Here is a 26286-nt window from a genome sequence, read left to right as displayed (position 1 = left end):
AGGTTCAGCCACGCTTACAAACCTATTTCAGCAGCGGTCATAAATGCTGATCTTATTGTAGTGTCGCTGGGCCTGAACAGAGCGCCACAGATGAGGCCGTTACAAAAAGGTCCTAAAGTCAACGCTAAGTCGGGTGGAACAAGGGCATGGACGCACAGGAAATGGTCTTGTAAGAGCAAGTAAACTAGTGAACTGCTGTTGTGTGTCATATTTCAGGGTCCAATTCCTCAGGAAAGGCTCAAATCCATTCACTTTCATTGAGGATATGAATGGCTACAGGCTACAGCAATTACTCATGTCATTAAAGGATGACAGGGCGCAGTGAATGGTTCAAGGTTCATCCTGATCGGATTTTCATGTCCCTCCTAGGACATAGTTTCATTCATAAATTCAAAGTTAAATTAACAACATCCAAAAACATTGAAATAATGCGATTTTTTTTTAAAGTTTTTCTTACAGAATTGCACATCTGATAAATTTACACAGTGGGATTTTGAGTGGAATTTTGAATTTGCAAAGTAATATAAATGGAAAAATATTATTACAGCCTTTTTATTCAATAAGGCCTCAATAAGGACTCTAATAACTCTAAAATTCATCTAAGTACTGGAGGCTGGAGGGAGGTTTTCATCAGCCTCTAACCATCATTAAAACTCAACCCTTCAGTGGGTGTAAACAAAGAATTCATCATGTGTTCTGAGAATCAGTATGAGAGCAGACAGATCCATCTTGAGATCACAAAGCGGCACCCATAGCGAGTTCAGGTATAAAACGCGTCTGCATACACTTTACACTAACACAAACGTGAAGATGTGTTTTATAATATAGACTCGCCCTGAGGTGAAAGCAGCCGCATGTAACAAATTAATAACAGGCCCCTTTAATAAATATCATGGAAGAAAGCAGTGATGTTACTCCAATCCTCTTGCCTCTGGCAAGCTCAGGGTGTTTATTTCACCCTCAGGTATGGTGACTGAGATGTCGCTAGGCAACCGTACCATCCCTGTTGTTGCTCTGCCTCTGGCACTCAAGTGGTAGCTTATGGGGACTTAACTCTGAAAGAGTAGTGGTGTTGAGGAGTGGAAGGAGGATTTGCCATGAAGAATATTCGAATGGGCTGAGGCAGAAGGTGCTCGGCCTAACCCGGATCACCACTGCCACCATAAGGCACACACATTGGGGGGGGGGGGGCTGTACTCTCTTGAAAAGCCTGGATTATGTCTGGTGCTGCTTGTTCACTGCAACACAATCGTGTGATGTCATTTAAAAATCCAATTTTGTGTGCCAAATTTAGTGAAAAATTGCCCGGCAGGTTTCCAACGCAGTGGGTGTCGAGCAGAGCATCAACGTGAAAGATGAAGTCGACCAGCGCAGGCACATGCTGCACCTGCAGCTTCAGTCCATGTGACCTAAACAACAATCTGTAATTTGGTCAGATTTGCGGCTCACAATCACGCCTTCATTTTGGGAAAACAAAAATTGTTGCTTATCACCATCGATGGCCCCAAATATATACGTATTGTTCTCTCTTTGCTCGATTCAGTGATAAAAGCTGCTCCCAATCACTGAAACACCAGTGGCACAATGGCCTGATTACTTCCAATCCATGGCTGTGGTGGATGTTGGGATCTGATGTTGTTCTGATAACAGAGACGGACTCAAACAAGACAAAGACGTCTATTAGGCTGCATGTGAGTGGGTTTCTGTGAGTGGTGTGGTCAAATTATGCCAACATGGACTCAAGGGCCACTCGGGTGTCTACATGTGGCCTTACAGATGTGAGAGGATTAAGGGGAATTATCATGAGCAGGTAGCGGAAGAAGGACTTCATTCAGCTTGTTCAAGCAGAAAGTCAAAATATTTGGAGCCTCAGACCCAGCAAACATCAAATGGAATAATAATACAATGCTGCCCTCTGCTGCACTGCAATGAAACACTGAAATGATCACTAGATGAGGCTAAACAAATTAGTGTAAAATTGTTATTTATTCAAACTTTTCAATAAAGAAAACACACATTTTTAAACTGTATAGTAAATTATCAATTCTATACAAAACTGTAAATCTTCTGCATGTAAAATATACAAATACACAAGAAAAGGCTCCAGTTTGTTCGACCAGAGGACAGTCAGTCGCTACTAAAAGTGTTATCAAAAATGTGTTTTTTAAAAATAGAAATCACTTCTCCAGTGCATACGTGTTTGGTTCAGCAACACATGTGATAAGCTGTCAGGAAACCAATTCAATCTAAGGAATCAATACGAGAGATTTGACGGAAACGCGAACTTCTCTTTGCCCCTTGAAAACAATACACCCCACAAAACAACAAAAAAAAACTGGTTTTAAACACGTTCCAATCAAGAACAAGTGCATTACATTTTTGAATTAAAGCAACAAGAGACAAAAGAAATTAAATAAATAACTAAACATTTTAAGCTCCAGTTTTAGTTAATAAATACACAAGAAAATCAAATAGTGGAAAAAAACAGACAGGTTAAGCTATGGTGCGTGAAGTGTTAATGGCTATATGGCTTATCCTCAGTTAGGAAGGCAACTCAGTATGTGACCTGTAAACTACTTCACACTTCAGTTCAGCTGACGGGAGAGAGGTATAGAATTATTAGAACTATGCACTAACATCATTTGGTGGTCTATTGAGTCAAATGTGTTTATTACTTAAAAGTCTGAGACACACACAAAAAAACCAGAGGAGAAAACTGTGCCAGGTAACGTGTGCATTGCTTGTACACAAAAAAAAAACAACTTCCTATGAAACATACAATCGTTTTTCACTTCCTGAAAAAAGGAGTTGTGAGGAGTAAATAAAGGAACATTAGTCTAAAACTGCTCTGAAATAAAACTATATTCATCTGAGGAGAGGTAGAAAGACCATCCACTATGGCTCCTACTGTATTTCAGGTTCATGTCTATCTCCTCCTCATCACATATAAGAGTCTATTTTTGCTCTCTCTGTGGTGGGAGCAGTTGCTCTTTCCACGCACTTCATTCGCTCCCTCCCCTCCTCCCATGCCCTCTCTGACAACAAGCCTATTTGAGAAAGCCCTTGTAGAGGAGATGGGAGTGACTGGTAAATCTCTCGTTCTCCAAGCAGAAGAGCAGATCCCTGAGATTGACGCGTGTGATGCGCTGCCGTGTGGGCCTGGAGCCCGATGAAGCCGCCCCACCGGACAGAGAGGGACCTGATCCTGATCCCTGGGGGGTGAGAGAAAGGGAGAAAGAGGGAAGTGACATTAGAAGTGAGAAGTTCAAATACGTAAAAAGTACAAGTCTGTCTGTGTGGCAGACTCGTAAAGTTGTGAATGGATATTAATGAAGGCGTTTAGAGGTCAGTTAAAGCTAAAGGAGCAATCCATTAGATTTTGGTGGTAGGTCCAGGAATCAAACCCATGTCGCTGTTGAAGAACCTGCATCCTTTGGCAGAATGGAAACAACAGACATTGGCAAGGTTTTCCGGAGGTAACAGGGTTAAAGGTTAGTTTCCTCAGGCAGAGAGGAAAGCGGTAGTAAATGGAAGCGATGATCTTTGTTTGTTTGGGGTAGGGCAGTATCCATGGAAACCAAAGGGTTGTGTAGGATTGTAAAATTGTCAGAGGTATCTTGTCAATACCCCAGTGTGTGACAAGTGAGAGAGTAAAGGCCAAGAAATCTAGACAGAAGCTGATTATTTTATTTTAGTTTCTATCTTACTTGGATTTCTCTCAGTTCATCCTCTTTCTTTTTTTTTAAACATACAACAATCTTTTTCAAACTGTCTCTATGTCACTCTGCAGGCTGGTCCCTTAATGCTGAGGCGTTATTATTATCACTTCTTCATAAAACCCCCAGAGATGATGTTGGGCCACCTTTATATATGATTTCAACAAATGGAATCTAACTGCAAATAGAATAACAACAATCTCAGTTTAGCCTCACCTTTATTTGTAACTGAAAATAGAAATGTAAAAAAGCTCCACAGTGACACAATATTGATTCAGAATTAGAATGTAAAAATTCATGATGGACGGTTTGAAGCTTTAAAATATTTCTATTTACCTTGGTGTGCCAATGTGTGTTTTTGTCAGCTGTGATTCATTTAAAAAAGGCAGATGGTGCTTTACCTGACAGCTATCCCATATTAAACAACAGCGAATAAGAGATTGGGCCTCACTGAAAAATGTTACCTCAGCAGAAGTGGGTGAGGACTTGGAACCCAGAAACCTCTTTTTCCTGGGGCCGATGGCTGCCAGAGCCGTCAGGTTGGCCTCCCTCTGTCTAATCTGCGCCAGCTCCTGCTGCTGCATCTGGACACAGCATGAATGAAATCAAGCGCACTCAGTCCATTCATACAGAGCCAGAGAAGTACTGACGGCCCGCCTCTTATCTTACTTCTTTTGCCTTCTGTTTCAGACGCAGCTGCTCCGGGTCTTCTTGTCGAGCTCGAGACTGCAAAGCCAAAAAAAACAAGACACATTGATAAGACGGAAAATTGAACTTTTATGGTGGGAAACGATGATTCTGGAGAATCAATTTCTCATTGTTCAGCTCTCCCTGGCTCCTCCTTTGAGTATTTTACCACTGACAAATAGCGCAGTTTGCCTGTAACTTCTATTGCTCTGTCAAAATCCTTTTTTCAATCTGTGCCTCATTTTGTTTCTAATGTCACAAACCTGCTGAGATTTAATTAACTTTAATAAATTTGCTGCCACGGCATTAATATATCACGCAGGACATTTGTTAGCTGCTGCTTGAGTTGCATCCTGACAGGAGTCAAAATGATTAACAGCAGGAGAACATTTGTCAAACCCAATAGGGTAAATCCAGGCCTGCGCATTTAATCTAAAGATAAAGTTAACAGATGCCAAAGTGCGTCTTTGGAAGAAATTAACATCAAAGTCTCCATCAAAGTCTAAGAACAAGTTATTGATTTACACGTATTTGAGATCAGGTATAAATGTAGAACAAAGCTTTACATTTTAACACAAATAAACCAGGAAACTGCTTCGGGGCTTATTATTTCCGTCTCTCACAGATGATGTACCTTCGCTGCCTTGAGGAGGATCTCTCTCTCCTGCTCCTCCTTCCGTTGTTTCTCTAACTGGTCCAGCTGCTCAAAGAACTTGAGCTGAGAGCGAATGTCACTGCTCTGCTGGTAGGTGTCCTCCTCCTGGAGACAGACAGCAGTGTTTCAATGCCTTCCCGTTAAAGGTCAAAAGATTACAGCGGAAATTATAATATATTTATGTGACCTTAAAATGCTGTAAGGCTGCTCAATTATGCACTGACATCACTATACAGAGGTCTTTTTGGGGTTGTTGTTGTTTTTTTCAGACTTATCAACAAGTTTTTGAATTTCCACCAGGCTCAAAAACCCTTCCAGCTATCCCATAATAAGTATGGCCATGTGTGGTTGTTAAAACGTTTTTGCGTTTGTGCTGCTATAAGCAAAAATGATGCTAAATTGATTGATCACCCGGCCATAAAATTATTATTAAAATATTTCATGCAAAAATCAAATCATGATGGGATTTTTATACATATACTAATAATAATCTCTACAGACGTGTTATAAATTAACCTTGAGGCTGGCATTTTTCTGTTGGGCCACATGGGAAACTTTTTCCAGCAGGTTCTGGAGCCGCTGCTGAGTCGCATGGGAGACGTAGTCCACAACCTCAGGACCCATCTCTGTCACGCCAAACCTCCTGCCTGGAAAAAAGAAAAAGGCGAGATATCTTTTGTGACTTCAGGAGGTGACGAAATCGGCGTGGTCCAGTCCATAATAACGTCACACGTGTCTCACCGATCTCCAGCATTCGTCTATGCAGAATGAGGCAGGAGAGGAAAGCCTCATCGTTGCAGGAATGTGTCACGACTCCCACGACTGTAGAATCGGTTTCTACAATATGAGTTTCCTCTGTCAGGTTGACTCCGGCCATGGACGCCACGTCTAAGATGTCCTCATTGTCTCTGCAGAGGGACAAACCAGAACGCCACGCTAAAGGTCGTGAGTCTAGGTACATTTTGAGACGCTTAAAATGTAGAATATAAACACTTTGAATGTTAGTATTTATCCATCATTATACAAATTATTACATTAACAGAAACTGTCATTGAGATAAGTTAAACATATACATGTCTCTGGGTTTGTAAGAAACATGTACAACATGAAATTATCTTCTATAAACAACATTTATGACAGATATCATGTGAATTCTGTAATTTGTGTTCTTACTTGAGACCCGCCTCTTTCAGGTTTTTATTTGGAGCCGAGGTAGAGGCTACGGCAGAGACTTGTTGAGAAACAGTCTGCACCCCCGGCCTTATGAGAGCTGGCAGAGAAAGTTACAATTCACACTATATTAAAATTTATTTTAAAAATTACATTAAAATAAAATAGAATAAAGTAAAGCTTAATTTAATTTAATTTAATTTAATTTAATTTAATTTAATTTAATTTAATTTAATTTAATTTAATTTAATTTAATTTTAAATTATATGTCACACAAGGAATGACACACACGCACTGACGGAGGGTGCTATTCGCTGGACCTCCTCACCTCGCTGTTGACATTGCTGCTGTCCCATCACGATGCACCCAGGGGCCTGATTCCTGAGCGCTACCATGTGGGTCACAGGTAAGGTCACCTGAGGTCTCAACATTGCTCTTTGCTGCTGAGGAGTAACCTGCAAATGTAGATGATGTCATTGTTACCAGAGGTGTGCACCTTCGTGTTTACGCTCTTACGTCACATGTTCTGGATGCACAAACAGCTGTGGTGATATTTTACTGACTTATTTGGTTGGTCAGTCAGTTTATCAGCTGGGAGGTCAGTGCGGCTTTGCTTACTACTGGCTGGAGATGTGGCCTGTTGACTGGGACAGGGAGACGTGGGGCTGGGCTGCCAAGGACCACCGTGCTGTGAGTGGGGGTGGTGGGGACTGGAGCTGAGGCCAGCTGGGGGAGCTGACTCTGCTGGATGAAGGCAGATGAGTCTGGCGTGAGCTGCCTTAAGGCTGCGATGCTTCTCTACAGAAGACAAACAGAAAGACGACTGATCAATACCGTGTTAATCAACATCACAACATTTTCACACCTAGTACTTTTGGCTAACTCACCTTAAGGAAAGGCAAAAGGAAGGGTTGGGGTGCGGATTTTAGCTCTGTGTATAATTTTGTGGTGAATTCCTCAGCTTCCAGTTTGCCTTCCTAGTAGAATATAAAAGGCCGGGTATAAGAGCTGCCGCATTTGCTTTGGCTGAAGGTTTTTCAGAGCTTTAATTTTTTTTTTTAAGATCATTTTTGAAATGTGAAATTTGTGTTTGTAGTAGCTGCTGGCGTGTTCATGCCTGTCACTCACCAGCAGTTCCCTGACCAACTGTTTCACATTCTCCGCCGTCACCATTGACTGCTTTCCACTGGTCGCCAACTTGATCAATGTCGACAAGAAACTCTTACATTTCCTCACATTCTCCAACGTCTCCTACGACAAAAACATAAATCATTCAGATCAGACACACGTCTAAGTCCCATTTGCAAATAACCACGTCAACCATTCCATTCCATCCATTTTTCTTTTAACGTTTTTCTGTTGAGCCATCTAGTACACTGAACTGAGACTAATCCGCAGACCAGCGATTGGTCAGTAACAGTGAGAAGAATCATCTCTTCATCTGCATCTCAACATAAGATTTGCATGTGTGTAAAATGTGTGCAGACTCAGTCAGAGAGGGACGTGCGAGCAGTTTGCATAAGTCAGAGTGACGATAACGTAGCCATCAGCAGGCTGTAGACTTTGCTTACTGTTGCTGAGGTGACTGTGGTCCCAGCCGTGGGGCTGATGGTCCTGGGCATCATTCCCGGTACTGAAGCCCCAAATGAGCTCTGGGAAAACAAACGTAATCAAAGCGTCACTTAACTTGTTCAAAAAACACAGAAAATTCTCAAGTTGTCAGCGGAGCGCTGGTTTCAGAGCTGCGGTAGAGTTCTGATGGAACGGATCAACCTTCATCTTCAGGAGAGGAAGCAGGTGCATGTTTCATTGGGAAACTTTCCCTTAAAAAAAAAGTTCAATATGTTTGATGTTGCACTCTAAATGAAAGTGGACCCGTCAGTAAAAAAGCTATAAACCTGTGGTTCTGTTTGCAGCCAATATGTTATATATATACTTTAAAATAATGAATACATAATAAAGTACATTCTAAACATTATCTACAAACAGGTAAAATAATTTTTGTGCAACCAAATAACTTAACAGTGTTTTAACAGAGAAGTCTGAAGCACACAGCAAAAACACATCCCCACACCCCAAACACTACATTGTTTGAGAATGAGTTTGTGTCCTCTTCATTATAAGAAGTGTACAAGATACAACTTGGTGATTTAAAAATACACTAAAATATCATGCACACCCGAATTCAAACACTGAGTAAAGCTCGTCATCTCATTCTTCAGTCTGCAGCTCATCCAAGTCAAGCAGCCAATAATCGTTAACAGGAATGACGTTCCACCAACAGGAAGTGTTACCTGAAAGGCAGGAGCTCTGTGAAGGGCTGTGGTCGGAGACCGCCATACTGGACCTGGAGAACGCTGACGGGTGAAATAACTGGGAGTCACATGTGGGTTGATCATGGCATTTCCAAAAGCCTGAGAGAGAGCATGATGTCAGGGTCAAAAAATAATTTTTTAATATATTTTTTGGAGGGGGGGAATTGACACTCTGCTAAGACACACTAAATTCTTCTATCTTCTCAAAAAATTGGATTGAAACTGATCGACGTTACAGGGGTTAGCCAGCAAATGTTCACTAACTACCAGTGAATAACCTGCGGTGAAAATTCAGACTGTTGCTGCGATTAAACCATGATAAGGCAATTAGAGGGGGTCAAAATATTCTCGAAATACGAGCAATCACACGTCTAAAAATCTGTGTTTTCCTTGCATATTATTTTGTGCGAAAGCAGAAGTATTAAAAATAGTGTTGACCATAAAATTTTGAGTTGATATAAAAGCCACACGGCTTTGCATAGAATTGAACTCATATTTTATTTAATCGTGATTTCCCTCCGCTGCAGTGTCAGACATCATACGGTAGTTACTGTGAACTCACCTGGCCGGTAGGATAGCCTGGTGGGACAGTGTAATGTGGCAGCGTGAGCCTGTGCGCCTGCATCTGGGCCAGGGTCTGCTGGGACATCATCAGCAGCTGTCCAACGTCGTTCCTCACAATCACCATCCCTGAAGAAGACATGATACAAGATACGATTTGAATGTAATCATCCTAGACACCCAAAATCAAGAAATCTAACGAATTGAAGGAAGTGTGCGGTGATTGTATTTGATTTCATGTAAATCACAGAGTAATCACTAATTTAATTATAACACTCATTACTCATAGCTCTAGACGTCATAAGACAAACAGTAACTACAAAGTCATTCACTTTACTTTAGTTTTATTATCAGTAATCATTCAAAATTAGCTTGTTTGTTAAATAAATAAATAAATAAATAAATAAATAAATAAATAAAAAAAAAGTAAAAGTTGTGCCTCACTCACCAGGCGGGACCTGGAAGTTTTGCATACTGGGCTGTCCCATGGGTGTCTGGGGGGGCCTGGGATACAACATCTGATGCTGCATGGGTCGAGCCCTCCCCGGACCGACGCCCGGCATCCGGGGAGGGCTCGGCCTGCGGGCGATCTGCGGGACCGGCTGGATGATCGTCCCCGGCAGCTCCGGGTGTACCTGCGATCCTGCGCTGGCAAACCCGGAGCCGAACGGGGTTCTCTCGGCGATCCCTGCCGGGTAACCGCCACCAACGACCCCGGTGGGGTTGGCGTTATTGCTCCCATTCAAAGTTACCCCTGATCCGGGTTGCATAGGCGGCCGGGTGAGCGTCACAGTGGCCCCTGTTGCGTTGCCGGCTTGCAGGTGTGGAGGTACGGAACTGTGGCGGTGGACGTGAGGCGCCTGGATCCCACCGCTGGACGTTGCGGGGACGAACGCAGCCCCGATCGGCGCTTGTGACATCGCGGTGCCGCCGTTGGAGCCGAATCCACTTGTCACATCGGCGCTTCCTGAACGACGACAGTTCACAGTTTCTCTGCCGTTGACAGTCCGGTGCGGGCTGGAGGCGGTTGCCCCCTGCTCGCCAGCCCGACGGTTACCGACAAGTGTTCTCTCGGGGTCGGCTGCCGAGGCGGAGTCCGAGCTAACCGTCGCCGTGTCCATAGTGGAAACATAGGGAGCTCGTCAGGATGAGACCCCCCGCACTTCAACTTGTTGAGGCGCTCAAACAATCCCGAATGTGATGCTTCCAGACTCCGACACATCTGCCAATCTCTCTGTCGGCTGTTTGGCGCTTGCTTTTACGTGAACACTCGGAGAGAGGACGAAGGAGGACCGGCGGTGTCAGCAACAGTTACCTGCCTCGGGGATCGTCCTGACCAAGTCCCAGCTTGGACATTAGCTTGCGTTACCCCCTTGTCACGGGAACTATACACATGTAATAACCGGGTGTCTGACGTCTAACCCCGTGGTTACTGTGACACAAGAAAGACAGGTGTGACTCTAGAGACTGTTCACAATGACAAACTACCGCTTTATTCGTCTCTCTACTTGAATTAGGCTCAGCCTGCAGTAGTCCTTCACCGAGCGCCATCTTCGTATCCCTGCGAGTTTATGAGAAGTGAGGCAGTTCCCAAGTGAGACGCGCATGCGCACAGCGACTGAACGTCTGGCTACAGCGAGCTGTGATTGGCTGCTTCGGAGGGTATAAAAAGGTACCAATGGCTTCAGTTGTCATTCCAGCGGACTGCGTGAGGTGGACGGACGTCGCTCTGTTGTAGGAATTCTTTCGTCAATTGTGACATTATCGCCGGTGTTTGTAACGTAACCTGGAGAATTATATCGCTTCAGATTTGTACCGTGCGACTTTTGGTGTGTTGATAACGCAGTTTACAACTAATTTGCAAACGGAATTCCCGAGATAAATCACTCTGGATTACTGCTCAAGATGGCTGCGCTGTTTTGGCCGGCGAGTAGAGCTGAAAGAATAAAAAAAATAAAAACACAATAAGTGAAGCATATAAAGATAACGGAGGATTAACATAAACTACACAATTATTAAAGTTGGGTGTAGAATAGCATGTGATAAAATGGAATAAAACAACATTTCAAATGAGTTTCAATCCATTCTTTTGAAAATGATGAGAATTTAAGAGAAGTTTTGAGCTTTACAGTCAGCTGGTCTGATATCTCTGCATCGTCTTTTTAAAAAGCAGTCTGTCTTTCCGGGCCACAAAACAACGAGAGCATCCCAACCTTTGAATAAGTAAATAATATCGTTTTCAGCTGCCAGGGATTTTGCATGTGCCATTTGTATGGAATCCACATCTAAAATAGCAACGACCCGACTGGTCTGACTGAGTGAATGATAGTGAAAGGTGTTCAACAGAGGGAGATAACAAGGACAATATTTAGAAATGGTAGTTTGAAAAAGATGGAAAATAAAACGAAGAACCCGTTCAAAAAAGTAATTTCATAATATTTTTCTAATTTCCTGGTTAGTTTCTGTGAAATATGTTTAGCAACCTTAGCGCAAATTATGTAATCCTATATATCTGTAGGTCTAATAATTTATTTTCTAATTCCTGGGTAAAATTCACTCATACAACCTGAATGGGACAGGTAGGTAGTTTTCAGGATATATTAAATAAATTCTCTCTGGATTTGGATTACATGTACTGAAAATGTGAATGTTGGTGTTTTTATTCATCAAGGCCATGATAATGAGGCTGTGGTAATCCTAAAATCTTCAGATTCAACCTTCAAGGACGGATCTGCGGCTAAAGCTTTTGAGCAAAGGTTTTAGGAAAATCCACATGCAAATATTTGTTTTAAATGAAGCCCACGGGTAGAGCATTTGGAGCAACGGATACACACTTGTCAGTACATCTTTTATTAAATCTGTAGTTTTCTGCATGATATTGCTGCTTAAGTTTGATCAAGAGGGTCATTTTCATGCTTGAAATATATTCAGTAGACCTTTCTCTCCTAACGCTACATGTGACTTACTGTATGAATAAATAGTTTGGTATCCACACAAACAGGAAGCGCAACGCCTCACTTCCTCCCCTGGTACAGGTAACGCACGTCTGTTAACGCTGATAAAGGCTGGAAAATTAAAATAATTAATTAAATGTATGTTACAAATATCATATATTGCCCATTTCTTTTTATTTTAGTATGTGACCCTTTTAGTGACTGCCAGGAACAAATAAGGACACTTGAATTTTGTCAGCAGGCAGAGCGCGCCTCACGTGGTGCACGCCGGCGTCCCAAACAAACGAAGCCTGGTTGAATCACGTGACCCTGGAGCTGAGAAGCGCGTCTCAGGTGATCCTATAAATCGCGCAGGTGTTTTCTATTTGTGAGAGGTATTGATTTGTTGTGAGTTAAAGCTTTGGTCGCTTGCTTTTCGTTTTGGCTCGTCCGAACTGTGAAAATGAGCGCTGGAGGAGGAACTCCTTACATTGGGAGTAAAATAAGTTTGATATCCAAGGCGCAGATCCGGTATGAGGGAATATTATCATCTGTCGACACTGACAGGTCTACGGTTGCTTTAGCTAAAGGTAGGTGGATAGGTGAACACGTGTTTTGTCTTGATTCCGTTACAGATGCACCACAACAAATTGTGTTTAATGTACGTACTATATTTCCTGACAGTTAAATCCTATGGAACGGAGGACAGACACACAGACAGGCCTGTGCCACCCAAAGATGAAACCTATGAGTACATTATCTTCAGGGGAAGTGACATAAAAGACATTACTGTGTCTGAACCACCAAAGCCACATCACGGGCTTCCTTGTGACCCTGCTATTGTTCAGGTGTGTGTTGCTAAATTAGGTGACTATTTAGATAATCAGCATTTATGCAGATACTGACAGGTTTTTCTAACCTGTTTTGTGGTTTTTAAGTCTTCCATTGGCAGCTCCTCTGCTGGGTATCACCCACGCTGGAGTCCATACAGAGACATGATGCCCACCTACAACCAGCTGGCTGCTACTTCTCTACTGAACCAGCAGTACAATGCAGCTCTGGGCCAAGGTAGAGTACATGTCTTTGCAGTCACATGCATGAGACATATGTAGGCTGTGTTCAGCACAGGACTTCTATCTGTGCAGGACTTCACAACGTTGCAGCCAGAAGAGCTCCGATGGTCGAACAGGCTGTCCAGACGGTACCGCAGGCCGGCACTGCTCAGAGAAGGGGGAAAGGTCCAACTCAGGCGCAGGCCAAACCACCGATTCATGCAGCCCAGCACTCTGGCAGGAATGTTTCTCAGGTTCAGAAGGAGAACATGCCCACCAGTAAGAGGATGTGACACTAGATCGTGAAAGATTCTTACTGCTGTTGTTTTTTTATAATAAAAAATTTTGTTTAGGCCAGGCTCCTGCACAGCAGGTCGCTGCCAAGAATCAAACTCAAGGCACTGGGAACCAGAAACAAAGGCAAAAACAAGGTAATAAAATAGGAAAAATATACCGAACAGCAATGTTTGTTGGCTTTGACTTAAAGGAAACAAGTTTAAACTGGATCAGTTTGACCAAAGGTCTCTGGTCTATTGGTCCGAACTTGATTTGGTGCCTCTATTCAGGAAATCGCAGATCCAGGAACAGAAGCAGAGGCCAGCTCCTGGTGAAAAATGCAAACGCCACAACCCTGCAGTTCGAGTCGGATTTTGATTTTGAAACCGCAAACGCTCAGTTTAAAGATGATCTTACAAAGGAGGTTGTAGGTAAGTTTTGTTATAGAAAACGCAAGTCAGCAACGTTTTGGCACACATTTCAGTCAGTTCTGTAATTTTTTGTGTCGCTGCAGTTGAAAAGATTGAGGCTTGTGAGGTCCAAGACAAACAGGGTTTGCCGGAGGAGGAAAATCACGGAGACAAATATTACGACAAGTCCAAGTGCTTCTTTGACAACGTCTCCTCAGACCTGAAGCCCAGGTGATGGTTTGACTACAGTGATCTTCACATCGGGTGTTGGTGTTGCTCAACAATGTGTTCTATTGTTTTTATCCTCAGGAGAACCTCCTGGGCGGAGGAGAAAAAGCTGAACATGGAAACCTTTGGAGTGCCAGGCCGTTTCCTGAGAGGCAGAGGCTTCAGGGGCCGAGGACGTGGAGGGCAGGTCGCTACCGACCAGCAACCCCTCCCAAAAATTGGTAGTGGGAGGGTGTGAAAACTTCTGTGCAATTTTGTTAAAATTTTCTGTAAATATTGTAGTTTTCTAGTTATTTAAAAAGTCCCTCCCTTTTTCCCCCGTTTGAAGGACATGGACGTTTTTGTTTTTCTTTATCCCAGATATGCATTTAGGGAACTTGAAACCCATTAATGCGACACGGGAGAGCAGTTTCCTTTAATCAAGCAGCTGTATGCTAGAAACGTTTATTTGGCAGTTTAGTAAACTGCTCTGAAGGTTTGTCGTTTGAAAAAAGTCGTGTTTGGATTTTTTTGTTTTCTCAATGAATTTAATCCTTCATCTACTTGTTTGTGTAAATATAACTCCAAACAGCTGTACTTTATTTTTTCACCCCCTATTTGTAAAGTTAAAAAGGTGAAGGACTTGAATGGTTGCTATTAAATAACGTAAATGGACTGGTGGTCATCTCTGCTCCATCGTAAGAAAAAGCTGCAAAAGCCTGTTAAAATGTTCATTTCTTTCTTTGGTGTTTGATTTAAGAACAGCATCCGTAGTTACAAAATGGTTTCCTGCTTTTAAAAAAAAAAATTAAGACTGGCAAATGGAAATCTGTTGTTTGAACCAGGGAATGGGATTACTGTCGAGACTGGTGCTGTTCTGTCTCGGAACTCCATTTCATTTGCATGGGGAAGAGGCTGATGTTCTCTAGATCTTCCTCTGGTAAGGAAAGGGAACCTCAGAAGGAGAAAAGGAGTCACTTAAAGCACTTCATTTTTTTTTTGGTGGAGGAAATGTCTTCAGCTTACCGGATATTCAACTTTCACACTTCCTCAGAACTGATTGTATACAGATCCTTCGAATTGTGGTGGGATTTCATGGCTGCTCTTTCTTAGTTGTGAAGGAATCCTTGATCCCAGACAGTCCGACGGCTCAGTCCTTCTGAACATACTCCTCTTGACAAATATGAAAGTTGAGCATCCAATTGAACTTAAGAGCACAGTCTTGGTCTGCAGATGTATGAATATTTGAGGCTGAGATCCATAATTCTATTTTATCCATGAATTGTTTTAAAGGAATGTGCTGTATAATAGGTGATCCAGTTTTGACTTAAAACATCTCTACAGAAGCTAAATCACAATAGCAATCACAGTATTTGATGTATGCTTTTAAATGGTAGATTTTAGGGCTTAATATTGAAGGCACTGATTTGACAGATTATCAATAGTGTACATCCTATTTATTGTGCTGAACATTTATTTCCAAATAAGGATAAAAACAATACTTTTAACATAGAGCAATCCATAAACTCGATATTTCACCTTAAAATCATTTCGGAAATGTTAAAAATCACTTTCCATACAAGAGGATGTTTATGCATATAATGGTGTAAGTTTGAAAACTGCCCTTGAGATTCATGCGGTAGGCTCTACCAGATGTATTTTACCAGAAGCAGCCAAGTACTTGTGATCAAAGTATGAAAAATAACCAACAGCTGATGTATTCATTATTTTTATTTTCACCTTTTATTATTAAAACAGGAAATCTTATGAGACATTTTAAAAATTAGAGCTAATAAAAAAAATTTCTTTTGCAAGGGGACAGTGTGTTGCTTTCAAGGGCAGTGCGTGATCTCTGTCCTGTTAAATCTATCTTCAGTCACAGTTCATCCAATGATTCCTTGTTGATCAGGTCACAGATTTACTCTTTACGGTTGTGTTAATACTGTACAAAGTCAGCATTCATCAGCTACAAGTACTGTTGGGTCAGAAATAGGACGGCCAATTGTTGTCCCTCAAAACATGCCAGAAGAAGAACAGAAACAGCTGAGAATGAGTGGTTATCATCCATATTTACAGTTCATGGTCCGTACCTCCTAAAAACAGTGAGACCCCGACTTACAAATCCTATGAAGACAATGATGGAGTCTGATTTCTTCTTTGTCTCTGGAGTAGCAGGTGCAACTCCTCACATTCCTTCTTATTGTCTAACTGTCGGGACTCCATGGGCGTCTCCATTGGTGTTTGTGGTCTGGCTATCTGAAGAAGAGGATGAAGATGTGGAGGACATGCGTGACTTGGCCTCAAGACCCTCAAGGACATGTCGGAAGAGTCCATTACTGATTACGTCCTCGTTGTTGTTGTTTCCTTGGACTGGAAAGCAGACCGAAAGTTTTGTCAGGGATGTGACTGTGTGTGTTATAACTGTTCCATTTACAGTCTCCATACCTGGCAAAGGGGAAGTTAGCACCCCCTCTTCTCCCCCAGAGCTGAAGAACACATCCAAAGCATCCTGGTCAGAAATATCGATCAGCTCCATCTGGTCCAATAAGTCCACGTTTACCTCCATGGACGAGATACTGCCAATCGGAGCTGCAGGAGGGTAAAGACATGCATTATGTATATGAACCCCTGTTCATGTGTATGAGTTTGCAAAAAAGTGAAACTCACGTCTCTTGTAGTCACGGATACAAAGGTGTGCCGAGGACAGGTAGGCATCTACGTCGTGCTGGAAGACCTCCTCAAAGAAACGCTGCCTCTCTCTCATCTTGAGCTGCTGGGTTGTGTCCACGTCTGGGATTCTCTGCCCACGCTCGGACTCCGCTGGCAATCACAGCAGGAGGACCAGGGGTTAAATACCAGCACAGGTTTATATATCTGTATCATTGAAGTTCAAGGCCTCAGAACGCATGGAGCTCCATTCCAACCAATCACTTATGGGTAAACTGTTGGTTAGCCAGAAGGGGGAAGCATTGAGTTGAAAGAGAGGTAAACTCTCCATTGATCGGCTGTTGAGTCCTGAAAGACTAGACAGGCCAGAAAGAGAGGTGAAAGTTGAAAGAACACATAAAGGATAATGTTGAGAGCTTTGTAAAGAAAACCTTTCCGTTTCCCTTTGCCACACAGCTTTGATTCCTATGGCCAGAATATCATTCTGACACTGTTGAATCTGATATCACCAAACATCCAAATACACCTGAGGCTTTCATAAATCAGCAGTTATCATATAAATCTACAATCAAGTCTTTTAGTTAGCCTTATTTGAGACACCAAGTTTAGTCCGAATTAAACACAATATGAAATCAAAACAGGCGAGCTTTGGACCTGATGCCAGGTGGACAACTCTAAGATATCTGTTTGCTTCTCTTTCCTACATTTGTGCTCATTTTAGCTCCATATCACAGCCTTAGCTTTGTGTCTCAGCATCTATTACAACAGTCAGTCAGGGTTTGAGCTAATTGGATGAGGATTTCTAGCAATGTCTCTACTGGGAGTTATGTCAAGATTAGCCTGCGTTGAAAGCTTCAGTCTATAAATATAACACTTGGTGATGAGACACGAAAATTCAGGTCAAGATGTTTACGATAAAGGGGAAAGGATTTCGTCTCTGACGCTATGAAGAGCTTCCTGTAGACACTGTCGCTCTCCTAATCAATTATCAAAACTTGAAAAGCCAGACTTTCGGATTTCATAGTATCGAATGCTAACATTGAAAACAGTAACAGGCCTGATCCATCCTCGCCTGCCTCTTGGAACCTCAAAGGTTCCATTTAAGGCCAGATAAACTTTGGGATAAAGCAATCAATCCAGAAAATGTAGATGTTTCCCGACAGCATCAACAGGTTGTCATCCCCATAATGCTGCATTAGCATGATCCTCCACCCAGACACACATAGGTGTTGACAGACGGACGCCAGCCTATCGCTGCAGGTCTGCTCATCCATGTTTGACATGCCTCTGGGGGGCAGGGACATCAGTGGCTCCCAGGTCAGACAGACAGACTGCTTTAAAGGGAAGGGAATTAGAGAACAACTCGAAAATATAAAAACAAAGAACAAAAACTGATGACGTGACATTATCTGTGTGATCAATCTGTTTCTGTATGTCCTTATTTTGACATGACGGAGCAAAAATAATTAATGAGCAGTGAATGAGGCATGTCTATAGTTTGCTTTTCTCATTACAATAATTACTTCCGTCAACATCATGATCTCTAATGTTATCCAGACAATTGCATGATATTTTTATTATGAATAATTTATCTATCCTCATATTCTTCCATTCTCTGTGACTACTGCTGCTGTTGCTGTGATCGTGGAAATTTCCCCACTTATCTTGTCTTAATTTACTTTTCAAAATGATATACAACAACAGCTTTCCTTTAGGATACACTGACATGGTATAAATAGTGTTCTGACCTCCTAAGTGATTGGTTTTCATTTTAATCAGCAGAGAAATAAACATTATCTGACAAGCTGATGTCATGTGGATTTCAGATAAGAGCCTTCTCTGTATCACGCTGCTCCTTTTGTTCATCGTTCGCTTACACTCCATTTCGTCCTGGTTGCCTCAGCAATCTGTCTTCTATTTACATTTCTCCTCTTGTTGTTTGTAAGTGCTACCTCCAAGACAGTTGATCTTAGAAGAAAAATTTAAGAAATAGTGACACATAGACTGAAATATCTTGTTTTCTGCCTCTAGTGAGGTTGAAGTTACAGACATTCCAGATATGATTCACATAATTCTGATCAAAAAAGCCTTTCAGCTGAATTTCCCTGCCTAAAATAGTCCTGCATCATTCAAACTGGTTAAAAAAAAGTTGTCCTTTAACATTTGTAATCTCTAACCCAAGGTTAACCCTGCTTTCATCATCAAAAACATTCAGATATATTACAATTATTTTCTTCTAAATTAAAGATTATGTCATTTTATCTTTACTTTCATACAAAAACATTTCAGGTTAATGACGAAGTGTTTAAAAAATGAATGAAAAATGAGATCTATTTTCATGATGCATTCATTATCCACAATACAACTCAACAAACTGTGAACTGAGGGTGTCGCCAGCGGGGTAAAACCACCTTCTTTCCAAGAAACATGACGCCCTTGGATGGCGTGTGAATTATTCTAATCATCAGTCAGCTTCATACCATTTCGCTATAGCAGCACTTCTGTCCTTGTATATACGTCTGAGGTTGTGATTCCTCTCCTCGGGCTGTTACGCAATCAACGGCACGACTGCTGGAGGGGCCAGTGCTGACAGAGCAAGATGTCGTTCACGGTCAGGAGCTGCAAGTTTGACACGTATGTTTAGCTGGAAGGTGCTGCTTGTTTGATATGCAGTCAGAGGCCATAATATCAGAGTAGACTGGATTTATAACGGATGGAAAACTTTGCTTTCTTCTCTTTTAGAAAGGAAACAGACTCTGAGAAAATTATGCTTTTCATCACAGAGTTTAAACAAAATGCCCAAGTGATGATTGACGATCGCATTGATGTTTAAAGACCTCAGCAAGTGGAGAGCTTAGGTTCGCTACATCGATTTAGTTTCCCCATCCAGTTCTGTTTTCCATTGACCCACCTTGATCAATACATCATCCCTGACCACAGGTGACCCCTGCAACCTCTAATCAGTGCAACCAATCAGGTAGTAGAATCCTCTGGCACCAGAACCAGCCCAGTCACAGTGTCCATGTGAGACCACGTGTTCGGTCGGCTTTATCAAAACACAAATTGATCAATTTCACAAAGCAAGAAGCTGCTCCCAACAGAGAGCCGAGATGATTCATTATTTAAGCTCTCAGTTATTTCTGATTTGTTGAATTTACTTCTGTCATTTGTTCTGTCTCATGCTGTATTTTCATGATCACTTTTCTTTCTTTCTGTATTATTATTATTAGTAGTAGTAGTAGTAGTAGTAGTAGTAGTAGTATTAGTATTATTATTATTATCTAATTTCATCAGTCTATTATCTGTCTGTCTCCTTTTCTCTTTCTGTCTGTATTCCATTTTCTTTCTGTTTCTCTGTCCATTCCTCTTTATATCTGTTTCTGTCATTTTATATCTGCACTTCTTCGTATTTTTTTGTCACTGTCTCCCTTTTCTGTTTGTCGTCTAGCTCTAGTTACATCCCTCTCTCTTTGAGTTTCTATATATCTCTCTATTTCATTCCCCATCCTTCTCTCTCCCTACTCCTTCCTTCCTCATAGATTTGAAGAAAGGACCATAGGTCACAGATCATGGCCCAGGACCAGCTGGGCATGCAGAATGACAGAACAGGCGGAGGGATGGAGGAAGTGAGGGCTGACCGGACGTGTCAGAATGCTACTTTGCCTCTCCACATAAAGACAAGTCCAGATCCTCGGATTAGGGGGGCCGAAGGAGAAAGGGTCCATTCACAGCTGGACAAAAGAGGGATGAAGGGGAACAGGACTGGCCTGCACTCCCCATTCATGATGCTGCTTATAGGAAGTGTGAATATAGCCGTCAGTAAGAAACTGACAGGAAACTAATGATGTCTTGTAATAAGAGTGAGACATTCAAGTCCTCAGTTTCTGCACTTCTTTACTTTCCTGCGAGCGCAGCCATTTCTCAGATGATGACACAAAAATCTTTCCTTGTTCAAAAACGTACACACACACAACAAGGTCACTGTCTTTATCTGTTTAGTTCTGTCCTTCAGTCCACTGTCACGTTATAAAAAACCAACACCCTTAAAACAGAGCCAACAGACAACCAACATAGATCACACATTGATTTGGAGGCTAAATGAAGCGATAAGACAGTTCAGTGGTGCCCACAGGCTGCCATTAGTCCATCACTGCACCGAATGACCACTGATGTCACCAACAGTCTTCCCTGTGATGAGATAAATGAAGGTCAGGGTGGGAGAAAGAGGCATGGGCTAATTGAGAGGCAAATTGCCAGCTTGACATTGGGAGATGTTCTTTTAGTGATGTTGATTGTTTCCTGTTCTTGGAGGTTGGTGTGTTTAACTTCAGGACAAACAGACGCCAACAAATCAAAACAGACACACTGGAAAATAAATTGGAAAGTTCTCAATTTTTACATACACTCCATCTTTTTATATTCCAATGACTATAAATGGTATTTAACTCAAGGCCGACCACCAACACCACTCCTAACCCTCTGGTCTGACCTGAAACTTTGAGGTTACACATGTTTGGGTGGGTGTTTGATCCACCCACACATTTGTGTCAGAGGAGAGAGATTTTATTTCACAACCCTGACAAGAAAGAATCCATAATGATAATATTATTCATTCGCAAATGATTGGACAATTATAATGGCAACTAGAAGTGTGAAGGAGAAAAAAGGCCGGGGAAGATGAGAAAGACTAAAAATGAGGAAGAGGATGTTAAAAAAAAATTGAGCTTGATTGGACAGAGAGAAGGAAGCCAAGAGTGAGTCAACACGAGGTTGTGGGTTGTAGAGGAGGAAGAGAGAGGGAAATTCTGCAATTTATCATTGATTCAAGAGGATGTCTTGTTATTTTTAGAGAGTGTCTTTCCAGTGCTTGAATGACCTTGACAGCAGCAGCCCGCTGTTAGCTGTCTGCAGCCGGTCATTAGTGGATCAGGACTGTTACAGTAATGAATGGTGGTGGAGGAACGGTGGTGGGCCTGGTTGACTGAAGGTTAAAGATTTATTAAAGCAGAGTCCAAAACTATGTGCACATTTATCAGAACACTATGAAGTCATCAAACATCCTGGGAGCTCTTGGTAAAGTCATTCCAGTTCTGTTTAATGACTGAAACCATCACACTGACTCTCATCCCTATGAATAGAAGCCAGTTTTGAGCCAAAGTGGAACAGACAGGTGGCCTGTAAACAGGACAATAGTGTCTCTGGAAGCTTTGCTCTCGCTCTTCTTACCGTTTTATTTTTGGTTTCTCCCACTCACTATTTTCTCTCCCAAATGCTGCCATTTACTCGGCTCCAGTTTCAAGGACTGTAAATAATTAATGTGAGCTGTTGAGGTGTTTTTGTGTTTCTGTCTGGTCTTCGTTTCAGTGCCTGCAATGTCTGTGTTGTCTTTCTCATGCTGGATCTGGCCATTCTCTCTGGGACAAAGCGGTGTCCATCACCATCAGACCAGTCCGTCAGGACAATAATGGCATCAGTGTTAACCCTCTCCTTCCTTCACTCCCGCTGGGATTGCTCCCAGGCTCACAATAGGGCTATTTGTAGGTCAGTGTCTCTTCCTATTGTCCTCTATGAACCCACAAGCAGACTGTCATGTGTTGTCGTGAACGCAACTGGATTCACCAGATGACAAAGTAGACACATGTCAATCCTTTTTATCCTGGACTGACTAATCCTCTTATTCAGAATGATTATTACCAGTAGATTAAAATTATGAACTCTTACTGAAGCAACGCAACCACCCAGCAGGCTTTAGTACATCTGCAGGGGTTGTGAGGATGTGACAAAACAGCTGTGCTCCAAAGATTCCATCACATGTGTTCCAGATACATTAGTCAGATGAATCTGGAAAGGCTTGACCAAGTTCCTCCCCATCCAAGAGTGTCTTAACAAGAAAATAATCCAACTGTGAAAGCTTTTCCCATGTTACGTCCATTTAATACTGGGTTCACTCATGGGAATCGTCAACATTCACCCGCTCAGCTACATATTTGTCACGCAGATTGGAAGCTGGTAGAAGCACTGGAATGTTTCATCAAACTCACAAACAGTCTTTCAGAACTGCCTCCATTATTTGCTTAGGCTAGATCTGTTTTATCATGTGTGGTAGTGTTGATTCTATTATATACTGCCTGGTTTGTTTGTTTTTCTGTGTATTTATTGTTAGAAATTAAAATACTGAAGTGAAAATCATTCAAATATTCCATAGAGCTGAGCGAAAACTGCAAAGAATGAAAAAAGAAATCGCTGCAAGCAGTCCTCTTCACGTCCAGTGCAGTAGTCTTGTGATTGCTTGTAAATTGAGTGTTAATATTAAGGTCATAGCTTTAATATTGAACCCTATTTTCCCCCGGTGGGAATAATAAATCTTTTCCACCCAGCAAAGTCAGCGGCTCAGTGAACATATTCCAAGTCATTACTATTCCAAATATCCGCTGTGTAGTTTACACGTTTAGAAAAGTGTTCACATGATTAATTGTTCTTCTGAACGAGACTCAGAACTCTTAAGTAAACGCCTGGGGGCCTCGGCTCTGTGTGGAATCAGATGAATTCAGGTGAACATTGATTGTTAGAAAACCAATCACCCTGAGGCAGAACGGTCTGGATCGCTGATGGAAATCTTAATCATCCATCCATGTAAGACTGTTATACTACCACCTTAAATACACACTTTAAGCACTGCCGTAGATGCAGCCATTACCATATTGACCACCTGGTGAACGTAGTGGTTCATGTAGAAGTTAAATTCCTCAGGAGTTAGTAGACAATGAAATGAAAAGAGAGCTAAAAGACAAGTCAATACTGCCTTTATATGGTATTGACTTCACAACTTTATAAGGTGATATTATGATAATGTTGTGTCTGCTGACCCTGAGGTGAAAAGGTTTGTTGTTAAAAGTTAAAAAAAATGTCTTCTGCCTTCCGGATATTTTTCACATATTTTACATATTTCTCTACTTTCCCTGTAAATCTGCGTCTTTAAACTTTTTTTTAAAATAAATGACAGCACTGGTAAACATCACCATCTCTTTCATGTGTTTTCCACATATCCCATGGGGTCATTTATAACAGTTATTCAGAAAAACCGTCCAATCAGAAAACACCATTGACAGCCACTTCCAATAAAACGAAGGAAAAGTGATACTGGGATTCAAACGTGCAAAAAGTTTGGATCTACTCTGTGTTTGATAAATAACTATATAATTATCATGAGTAGTAGTAGAAGTAGTAGTAATAGTATCATAAATGTGTTTTCATTCATAGAATACAGGTATTTGAGTCTGATCGCTGATGAAGAGTCATCAGTGATCAGAATTTTCGCTTTACTCAACAAAGTGAAAATTAATTAGGCTGAGTTACTTTTATGAAGTTCAGATTAGGTGAAATAGGTTTTTGTACCATCTGAATGACCTGGAACTCTAGACATTAAGAGCCAATGAGTGCCATAGCAGAGAACCAAACTGCAAGTATCTCTCATAGTGTGATCAATCATAATGTGATCAATCATAGTGTGATCAATAAAAGAGATGGGACATGATTTGTTCATTAAACAGAATTAAGTCCTCATTCCTTTCTGGTTCATGTCCGAAGTGACTAACCTAAGAATATACGGAGAATAGAACCCACTCGGAGCGTGGAACACACTTCCAACAGCTGGTCAGTCCTTGACCCCACAGCGCGCCAATGTGCTGCTTCCTGGCACCCCCACCACCCCCCACCCAATGAAAACTCAACTGAGCCTGGCGTGGAGAGGAAAAGGGTGCAGGACAGAGCAACAGATGGGACACGTCTTCCCTGGAGTCACGTCCCTGATCCTTTCTAGCCTCATGAAATCACACAGTGATCTCACTGGGACTAATTCAGTATCGGATCTGCAGCCACAATCCCATTACAAATAAGAGATCATTGTCTAGAGCACCGCAATGGCCCCAATCCCAGGCTGCCTCAGTGTGTGTGTGTGTGTGTGTGTGTGTGTGTGTGTGTGTGTGTGTGTGTGTGTGTGTGTGTGTGTGTTGTGTGTGTGTGTGTGTGTGTGTGTGTGTGTGTGTGTGTGTGTGTGTGTGTGTGACATAGTCACTTTGCTTTAGTAGGATTACTCAGGGTGATGATTCAACATTCCAGTCTGATTTCTTTCTTCTGTCTTTTGGCCTGAACAGAACTTCAGGCGACATTACCACACTGGCTCAGATGGCCTCATTCCTTTAACAGCGTTTATTAAAATATAGACACTGGGTTTCATGATACAATTGATTCATGATATGTTATGAAAAGTGATACATAAAATGTGATGTTGGGGTTTAAATCTTCAGTCTGTGACTATGTTCTCCTTCTAAGGAGGAACTATTTCACTGTGTTTACATCATCATCATCATCATCTCCATACTGACCTGCTCTACTTCTAAAAATAAAATCTGTGTTAATGGCTAATCCCCCAAATTACGCAGCGGGAGTAAGAAAGGTTTTAGAGACTTACAGGGCAGGCGTTTGCTGTGCAGGTTGGCTGATGAGGAGCTCATGCTGCTGCTGGAGAAACTGAAGATCTGTCAGATGATGAAGAGCGTGTGATGGTCGGTCAGTGGTGAGGGGTGAGCAGAGAGACTGCTGATCATCTCCCACCTCCTCTGCTCCCAAAGGCGGTTGGAAACTGTCCCAGCGATGCTCCTCTCCGTCTCGGTGGACTCTGGGCCACTTGGATGAGGAGAGAACAAGTTTGTGGCTTTGTGGAGCAGCTGACCGGCGATAGGCAGGAGGGAGGAGCTGAGGGAGGGAGAGCGACGGACAGAAAAGAGGGAAGGAGGGAGTTTATGTAACAGAGTGGAAAATACCAAGGAGAGACAGGAACATGCCTTTGTTATTTTTGTCTCCTTACACCCCTCTTGTCTCCTCCTCCTCCTCCTTTATGTTGGAGCTTCTCTCCTCTGTGTCACCTTCAGTGTTAAGTGGTGTCACATGAACACACAGAAAATGTCTCTACGATTGTTGTGATTGTATTTTCATAACCTTTAAATAATAACTGGACGCATTGATTGACTTTTTTCTCAAAAAAGAAATTTAGTTCTGCAAAATAACCGACTACTGTTACATCCAAATGCAACATAAGCCTAATTCTTCAATGCAAATACATTCATTAAATTCACTAGACAGCTTATCGGCGGTTGTAAACTGACTTCACTTATCTAATGTGTGCAAAATGTAAAAGTGAGTTTCACTTTCAAATGTTATTTGTTATTCAATTGTTCAAATAATTTATTAAAAGTGAACATCCTTGTTCCTCAGATCCAGTCTGTGCACGTCAACAAGCCAAGATCGACCTCTAGCATACACATTATTTCAATATAATACATATTTAATCAAAAAAATGTAAGTCTGTATATATATTATATATATTATAAAGTTAAAAGTACATTTACTGAAAGCAGAGAAAACAGTTCTTATTTAAATTATTTAAGTCAATATTTATTTAGCATATTATTCAAACACAATGCTTATGTGAACCCACAGCTACAATCAACAAAATCCGTGCATTTTCATGAGAATAGATGTATATAGATGATTTTAATTTAATTTGGAGTGAATTCAGGTCTAATGGGACATTGTACAACTGGGGACAAAAATTAGTTGGTCTGAATAGAAACAATGA

The 26286-nt window shown here is 41.8% G+C and overlaps 3 protein-coding genes across 3 annotated transcripts; 1 reads left to right on the top strand and 2 right to left on the bottom strand.

Annotated features, from left to right (window-relative positions):
* Positions 1-1979: 1979 nt before the first annotated feature.
* On the bottom strand, positions 1980-11390 carry LOC137595700 (transcription initiation factor TFIID subunit 4-like). The gene is made up of 15 exons (XM_068315938.1): positions 9553-11390; positions 9106-9233; positions 8523-8642; positions 7800-7880; positions 7357-7479; positions 7116-7205; positions 6847-7026; positions 6557-6683; positions 6232-6328; positions 5800-5966; positions 5575-5705; positions 5038-5163; positions 4386-4442; positions 4181-4300; positions 1980-3212 (listed from the first exon to the last, which is right to left on the bottom strand). The coding sequence occupies exons 1-15, from the start codon at positions 10223-10225 to the stop codon at positions 3048-3050; spliced, it is 2385 nt and encodes a 794-aa protein (XP_068172039.1). The 5' UTR covers positions 10226-11390; the 3' UTR covers positions 1980-3047.
* An 834-nt stretch (positions 11391-12224) lies between these two features.
* Positions 12225-14611, top strand: LOC137595701 (protein LSM14 homolog B-like). The gene is made up of 8 exons (XM_068315939.1): positions 12225-12627; positions 12722-12885; positions 12976-13105; positions 13183-13368; positions 13443-13520; positions 13656-13796; positions 13880-14006; positions 14085-14611. The coding sequence occupies exons 1-8, from the start codon at positions 12501-12503 to the stop codon at positions 14239-14241; spliced, it is 1110 nt and encodes a 369-aa protein (XP_068172040.1). The 5' UTR covers positions 12225-12500; the 3' UTR covers positions 14242-14611.
* A 1038-nt stretch (positions 14612-15649) lies between these two features.
* si:ch211-253b8.5 (dysbindin) lies at positions 15650-25438 on the bottom strand. The gene is made up of 4 exons (XM_068315940.1): positions 25120-25438; positions 16650-16802; positions 16428-16571; positions 15650-16352 (listed from the first exon to the last, which is right to left on the bottom strand). Exons 1-4 carry the CDS (start codon positions 25160-25162, stop codon positions 16180-16182), a joined length of 513 nt encoding a protein of 170 aa, XP_068172041.1. The 5' UTR covers positions 25163-25438; the 3' UTR covers positions 15650-16179.
* Positions 25439-26286: the final 848 nt, after the last annotated feature.

Source organism: Antennarius striatus, chromosome 5 (assembly GCF_040054535.1).
Source record: "Antennarius striatus isolate MH-2024 chromosome 5, ASM4005453v1, whole genome shotgun sequence".
Lineage (NCBI taxonomy): Eukaryota > Metazoa > Chordata > Actinopteri > Lophiiformes > Antennariidae > Antennarius > Antennarius striatus.
The sequence above is the reverse complement of the archived record's forward strand: the minus strand, read 5'-3'. Positions and strand labels throughout refer to the sequence as shown.

What these genes read in the sequence shown, in the direction of transcription:
- LOC137595700 (XM_068315938.1), bottom strand. Translation starts at nt 10,225, where the DNA reads ATGGACACGGCGACGGTTAGCTCGGACTCCGCCTCGGCAGCCGACCCC. An exon ending in TGAAACAGAAGGCAAAAGAA is followed by an intron (nt 4,301 to 4,385) that starts GTAAGATAAGAG and finishes TGCTGTGTCCAG; the next exon opens with ATGCAGCAGCAGGAGCTGGC. An exon ending in CCTCACCCACTTCTGCTGAG is followed by an intron (nt 3,213 to 4,180) that starts GTAACATTTTTC and finishes CTCACCCCCCAG; the next exon opens with GGATCAGGATCAGGTCCCTC.
- LOC137595701 (XM_068315939.1), top strand. Translation starts at nt 12,501, where the DNA reads ATGAGCGCTGGAGGAGGAACTCCTTACATTGGGAGTAAAATAAGTTTG. An exon ending in GAAACAAAGGCAAAAACAAG is followed by an intron (nt 13,521 to 13,655) that starts GTAATAAAATAG and finishes GCCTCTATTCAG; the next exon opens with GAAATCGCAGATCCAGGAAC. An exon ending in TCTTACAAAGGAGGTTGTAG is followed by an intron (nt 13,797 to 13,879) that starts GTAAGTTTTGTT and finishes GTGTCGCTGCAG; the next exon opens with TTGAAAAGATTGAGGCTTGT.
- si:ch211-253b8.5 (XM_068315940.1), bottom strand. Translation starts at nt 25,162, where the DNA reads ATGAGCTCCTCATCAGCCAACCTGCACAGCAAACGCCTGCCCT. An exon ending in GCACAGCAAACGCCTGCCCT is followed by an intron (nt 16,803 to 25,119) that starts GTAAGTCTCTAA and finishes TGTGATTGCCAG; the next exon opens with CGGAGTCCGAGCGTGGGCAG. An exon ending in TATCCGTGACTACAAGAGAC is followed by an intron (nt 16,572 to 16,649) that starts GTGAGTTTCACT and finishes ACCCTCCTGCAG; the next exon opens with CTCCGATTGGCAGTATCTCG.